The 7039-nt window shown below is 39.3% G+C and overlaps 1 protein-coding gene across 4 annotated transcripts in view; it reads right to left on the reverse strand.

Moving 5' to 3' along the window:
• Positions 1-19: 19 nt before the first annotated feature.
• The window catches only part of arhgef4 (Rho guanine nucleotide exchange factor (GEF) 4), a 110580-nt gene continuing 103560 nt past the window's right edge, over positions 20-7039 (reverse strand). For 2 of the 4 annotated variants that reach the window (XM_035669236.1, XM_035669316.1), the window contains exons 13-14: positions 4687-4764; positions 20-3108 (exon numbers count right to left, since the gene is read on the reverse strand). In XM_035669236.1, the coding sequence (XP_035525129.1) occupies positions 2951-3108; positions 4687-4764 (236 nt within the window). In that variant the 3' untranslated portion in view covers positions 20-2950. The remainder of the gene's footprint in view (positions 3109-4686; positions 4765-7039) is intronic. The other 2 variants (XM_035669477.1, XM_035669396.1) reach the window with 2 other exon arrangements.

Here is a 7039-nt window from a genome sequence, read left to right on the forward strand (position 1 = left end):
CAGCAAACCGGGTTTGACATGCTGGAGCGGGAGCTGTTTTTTTGCGGGAGCAATGTTTTTCAAGTGTCCGAAAAGCATGTTTGTTGCAATCATGCAAACATCATATCCCAGGGACTAATAAGCCTTAAAGGACTAGTGTTTAGGAATTAGTGACATGAGATGACAAGATTACTCACCTCCCTGTTCCAAGCATGTAGAAGCTACTGTGGTGGCCCTGAAACTATCTATGCAGTGTTTGGTTTGTCCGTTCTGGGCTACTGTAGAAACATGCTGGTTCAACATGGCGGACTCATTCTACACAGCAATTCTTATTCTTATTTTAATTATACACTAATGAAAAATATACCTATGGACATTATATTGAAACTTTAATACTTAAAGTGAAACACTCTAGAATACTAGCTAGTTAATTTGACTGAAACTTAGAAACTGTGGTGTTACTAGTAGTAGAAAAACAAACATGAGAAAAAGGTTTTATAATTATTTACTTTTGAGAAATTAAAGAAATGTTGAGTAGTGTTTACTGTGTCCACAGTCATTTACTGGCTCATCAGCAGCAGCTGATAGGCAGTGAATAGTACCCTTCTTAGATCTACCTTATATCAAAGGGTTGTCAAGCCTTATCCTGCTGGCTTACTTCTCTGGTGTGTTTGAAGATCTCAGGTCTGCTCCACAACATGAGCAAAGAAACAATGATCTTGTCACAACAAACAGCCTGTTCTCCTGTTATCCTCCAGTTATTCAGCTCTGGCTGACAGGAACTGGAATGTGTAGAAGTCTCCAGAGGGATGGCAGATAGATGGTACAGTGACTCTCAATCAGGGATTTAGTCTGTAAATAATGCCTTTTTTTATTTTATTTACAGTAAATCACAGTTGCCTCTTATGACTAATGCATTTTGCACTGAATGTTTTTAACCATTCATAGCAGTGAAAATTATGTTTTTGGATTTTTAAAGACTTAGTCTGAACTCAAAATATAGTCAGTGCTTTGATATATGGAGAGAAGAAGATCTTTCCACAAAGGGTCAATACCATACCACAATATCAGTTACCATTTCTATGCCTTTGAGACACAATTATATCTCTCCTTTGACAGTAATGACACCAGTCAATTAAACAAGAACAATGGCACCTAATCACCTCCTATGAGCTGAAATGGTCTCTGAGATCCTCTGGTAGGTCATTCCTGGCCACTCCTCTTTTAAACCTTAAAATTGAAGGTGACCAGGCCTTTTCAGTTCAGTCGCCTCAGTTGTGGAATGACATCAGGGATGCTAACAAATTGTCTTCTTTTGAGTCACTTCATGTTTGGTGACATGGTAAAGCAGCATGGGATCATGGGATTTGTTGTCTTCACCACCATTATCATCATTCAAGAGGTTTCTATCTGGAGTGCAGTTATCCTCCTCTCTAAAACAAACAGTCTCACTGATTAAAACTTGTAAAAACTGAATAAAGCAGTTCCTTTCTTAAATATCACTGTTTCTCCCACACTGTTAGGCAGATAAACGACAAGCTGCTGCTAACATTAGTTCAGCTTGTTTCTCTGACAATTAAACTAGCAAAAACACTGGCTTAAACGTCCGCAGGGGAGCTAATGACAGAGCAGCATTTCTTACCCATGATGTCTGCTGAGCAGGCCAACACTTCAATGTCAAATCACATAATAATCACCGACTGAAGGCCAAATTTATCATCTTAGGAATGTTTAATATTCCATATAGTCAGAAGCTAAAACATTTTAACATAAAGGTGAAAGGAGTACATTTCACTGAATGCACTTACAGAGCGATACCACTGGGCTGCATTGATCTGAAATGAGATTATACTGGAGGCCAGATACACAGAGCAGGAATACTGGATATCAGAAATACAGGTAGATAAAAGAACATCAGTAAGTGTGTGCGTTTGTGTGTGTTTGTGTGTGTGTGTGTGTGTGTGTGATGCTGTCAGCCTAGTGGCACAATGAAACCTCAGCTCCTGCATCTGGTTAAATATAGCAGGGTTCTTCAGAGATAAAAAAATATTTTTCACAGTATTTTTTCATCACATCCATGCATGTCATTGTAAATCATCCATGACACACCTCAAATGGCACTTAAAAAAAAGAAAAGGAAAGAAAAAAAGAAAAGGTTGTTTACTTTCATTGACACGGTAGGTATAAGGATGAGTCGAGGATCAGACTCGAGGAATGTGTGTTGCCAGAGTGTGTGGGTTGATGCTGTTGTGATGAGCTGAATCTTCCTTTGGGCTGCGTTTAATGACTTCAATCGAGTGTTTGCACAATACGACAAATGCACCGAAGACGTACGGAACCAAATCTCGGCGGATGGAGATCACAAAACACTTCGAAACCCAGCTGAAATTACCCTGAAATGATACATTTGCACAGAGAAAAAGCACAGGAAACGTCACCCCCCATCCTCACTCTCCTCAGTTTTCCCTTTTTTTTCTTCAAAAGCCGACACAACAAACAAATATAAAAACATCTGGCACTGCGAACACTTGGCATCTGTCAAATCATAAAACAACACAACAGTGGAAATAAACTACGCGGTTTTCGTCGACAGCCAATGTCTTCACAGAGGCAGCACAGCCAGGAGTCCTACACTCGCTCGAAGCAGTACAGTAGTAGTATTAGTACCAGTCAGCGCTTGATTGAAGGTGAAGTAGTACGTTAAGCAAGAGTCCACTCTCCCTCCAGGAGACCATTCTCAAGTCTGATTGTTAGCCAACCTATAAAGTGCTTTCAAAAAAATAATCTCCTCCATATCATAATCATCCTCATCTATACAACAGATCAGTGTCTCAGTTAGGGCGATGTTACGAGTAGGAAAGAGAAGAGAGGAAGAATTAAAAAGGGTCTATTCAGGCACGAGCAGAGAGCTCTTCTCTTTCTCCTCCTCTGTTCCTTCTCTTCACGGCTTTTCTTTTCCTTTCAGATTTTTTTACTTCTTGAAGGGTGTCAGTCTGCCGATGTTGTGCCAGAAGGTGGAGGTTTTGCGCTTGGGCTCGGCCAGCATGAAGACCTGCTGCTGGGGTAGAGCGGTGGGCAGAGAGGGGTGTTTCTGTCGCAAGAGGAAGTCATAGTAGGGTCTGGTCACCGCTGAAGAAGAGATAAATGAAAAATATAATTACTTATCACTTTCTTCAGAGTTATCATATACAGCTGAGAAAAGCTGACAGAAAGCATGTATTCAATATATTTAAGGACTGTATTTATTAAGTGTCACAGGCCTGGAATTCTCAATTTCACAGGCTTTTTTGGGGATTGTTTTGTGGTCTAAAATTCCTGATTTTAGGTGGGTAATTCAGAGGAAAATAGAGAATTTTCTAGATTTGTTTGCTTCTGCCACCAATGCTGCTGATTTACTGGTATGTTTGCATTATAAGTTTTTTTCCCAACAATAAATTTGATAGAAAATGTTGCTGAACCCTGAACTATACACTATATATATACTATATATATATCAGTGAAACTCTGAACATGTTTTACATTATACACCTGCTAAAACGGAAAAAGTGTTTTCTTTAGAGCTAATGAAATGTTTTAAATGTGAAACAACTGTGCAGGAAGAAGTTTCATTTCATTTCAGCTGTTGATATGGTAATATTGGTGATAGCTTCATTTAATTAATAATCAGTTTCCAATTAATAGTTCACTGTATTTAATAAAACTGAATCAATCAATTATAGGCTATTGTTTCCCTGTTTAAGGGTAGTGTAGTAGTATTTTGGATAGCCTAAATTGAATTGATTGACAGTATGGTGCCCCTTTAAATGATTGCAATCCCAAAAGCAAGAAATTAAAGATGTCTAACATTAAAAGAAGAAATGCTGACAATGCTTTAGCCTGATTTGAATGAATTGCCATTAAGTCTTCACTTAATTAACCAGCAACAACCCATAGAACAGCATTAAAGTCATCTGGGCCCAAGCCACAGAAAGAAACTACACACCATCATTTCATTTTAGGGTTGATGCTCTAATTATGTTATAATTGCCTCTCGGTCTCTGTTCTGTCTCTGTTTTATACAAAAGTACTGTTTTCATTCACTAGTTCTTGGCTCTACTTTGCTGTTTCTTCACGCACAGTTAAGCTTCCACCAATGAAACACAACACTTCTTGCAGCCCACCAGAATAAGGGGATGATTATTTGCTTTTAGCTTCTGTGCAAGCCAGAGTTTTATTGACAGTAGTTTAACACTGATCAAAGAACAGTAAAGCAGAAGCAAGTGGAGTGCAGATATTTATTTTTAAAGGAGAGTGTGAGAGTGGGAATCTTCATAAAAAACTCTGCTGTTCTGTGCTGAAGGAGTACTTTCAGTCCCAGTCCAACCTTTACTGTAATTCCTAACAGGGATTCTGAGATGCTTGAAGAATAAGTCCTGGTGACAGTTTAAAAAAGGTCCTGCTGTATGCATTATAGATCAGTGCTTATATATTATACTAACAGTAAGGTTGCCTATGTCCAAGCACTGGGGGAAAAGAAGACGTCTTAAAGAGGCTTAATATGATCTGAGGGGTATTATAATCCCTAAGTATAGGAAATAAAACTTAATATAACTTATAACAGTAAATGGGGTGTAAAGTCTACACTCATATAAACACAGACTCAGATACAGCTGCTTAGTGCAACTACTCAAGTCCATACAATCCAATTATTCACCCTTGGGTGCATACCTTTGGGTTTCCCAGCTGGATGGCTTTTGCAGGCATTCAGCATGGCTTGTTTCTTCTGAACCTCTGTGAGAGAGAACCCTGAGAAGAGAGAAATAAATGATGTCACTAAAAGCTTTCTAGTTATTCTGTCATGAACGAAAACATGACCACAAAAACAGAACCACTGATTTGTGCATCCAGCTGAAGCAATACGCACAAGAACCGATGGTTTCACTCTATTCCACTGATCGATCGGTGTTAGTAACAAGTCAAGAAACACGGTTGTGCCAACAAAGTCTGTGAAGAAGACTCCTAACAACACAGGTTTTAAACTGTTAAGAAAAAATTGGTGTTGCATGAGGAAGAAAATGCTCTCGAGACGTTTGTTAGACCTCAAGAACACGCATACCATGCCATGGTGAGTGTTTACATCTATAATTATCTTATTCTTTCTTACAATCCGTTTTTAGTTTGGCTTCCTATAAACATGATGTGATTATGAAAGCGACAAGGATTTTGTGTCATTGAGATTTATATTGAACAGTAATTGATTTATTGTAAATGCTAGCAATCGGAGATTTAGAAAACACAGATCAAACACAGAAATAAAGTAAAATACAATACAGATTGTAATATATATTTGATATTTATGTGTGCATTTACTGTGTGTTAATTCAATAAAAAACATATTCAAAGGGCACTTACTTAGCTTTTTGTCTTTTGTTTTTAAAGATATTTTTGGGGCTTTTTATGCCTTTACTTTGATAGGACAGCTGAAGATGGACAGGAAAGGGGGGACAGAGAAGGGGTGGATGACATGCAGCAAGGGCTGCAGGTTGGAACTGAACCGGGCCACTGCGCTGAGGACTCTGCCCACATGGGGCGTATGTTCCACCAGGTGAGCTACCGTCTATTCCTGGGTTTCTGTCTTAAATGCCTGATTAAATTAAATTTTCATTGTCCCATGAATTTTCCATGACACATCACTCAAATCAAATCACAACACAGAAAACAAAGCGAAGAGGTGTATTACATTTCAGTGGTATCTAGCAGAGAGCAGAATTAATCACACAATAATAAATGCAAAGCATGCTCATTAGTTTTAATTAACAAATATAATATTTTATTGTCTTTAATTGACAGAGACAGCTCAAAAATGAAAGGAAGGGGGCAGAGAGAGAGAGGATGACACGCAGCCCAGGTTGGAGTCAAACCCATGGCAGCTGCAGCAAGGACTCAGCCTTGGTTGATGGGGCGCCATCTCTAGCAGGTGAGCTACCCAGGTGCCCCCCGATGGGAACCTTTTCTTGAGATGGGGATGTATTGTTTATGCCAAAATATAAAAACTAACAATAATCAACTGTCCAGTTACAGGTTAGAGGCATATTATTGCAGCAGCCATGACATATACTCTTTCACATTGAAACACTATCCTGTGGGCCAGTGCGCTGGAGGGACACTATTGACTGTGATTGACCGTGTGCAATATTATGTCATACTCAATCATAAAAGTAACTAGGTGTATGGTCTATAGTAGGTGTGTTCCATAAACTTTACTATGGCACACAGGAAAGTTGTCATGGCTGCCATTAGCTTGTGTCAGTGATGATAAGCTCCAATTCAGTCATGACATGGTAAATGCATACATAAAAGTAATACGTACAATATAGCAATGTTTACTGTATTTCACCTTATTTGTTTGTCTGATTCATTTTTATGTTGTCTTCAATGAGCATAATGCAGATTATTAGTCAGTGCACCAACAAGTCGGTTTGTAAAGCATATCAACATATACAGTATGAAGAATAAGGGGTCATATCATCAACACATAAAAGATGGACGTCGCGTCTGCACTTCCTCCCACTGTATATCCCAGATACAGCCACTGACAAAATCACGAGACCAGCTTTACGGCAATTCCATCATACAACGCAACACCCCTTACGATTACGCAGTATAATCAGCTCTCACTTTTACAGATGCCTATCAATTTACATGGTTACCTCAACCTCTTTCTCTCTCTAGTCTAGTGCTAGTTGTCTCCATCACAGTAATACGTGTGTCCAGCTTGTCTCGGTCATATAAAAAAACTGGCGAGCAACATATGCAGAATGGCCTGGGGTATATCCGAGAAGATCGTTGCTGAGGAGAAGGATCAGTGCCCAACAAGTGAGTTCTTTTACGACGTGTTGTATTATAATACACGTCCCAGACGCTGTAGGGGGGAGCTCGTAGAGAAAACATGCGATGGACAAAAAGTGAAAGACCGGCCGACTATAAGCGCTAATGGCTAGGACGTTGCAAAAGTTCCGCCTTCTCAATTACCCAAAGGGCCCCAATACTCCACTACTACTCGGCTCTGCAATGGCGAAAA

This window comes from Morone saxatilis, unplaced genomic scaffold, assembly GCF_004916995.1.
Source record: "Morone saxatilis isolate NCDOM2014 unplaced genomic scaffold, NCSU_SB_2.0 Contig0, whole genome shotgun sequence".
Taxonomy (NCBI): Eukaryota; Metazoa; Chordata; class Actinopteri; family Moronidae; genus Morone; species Morone saxatilis.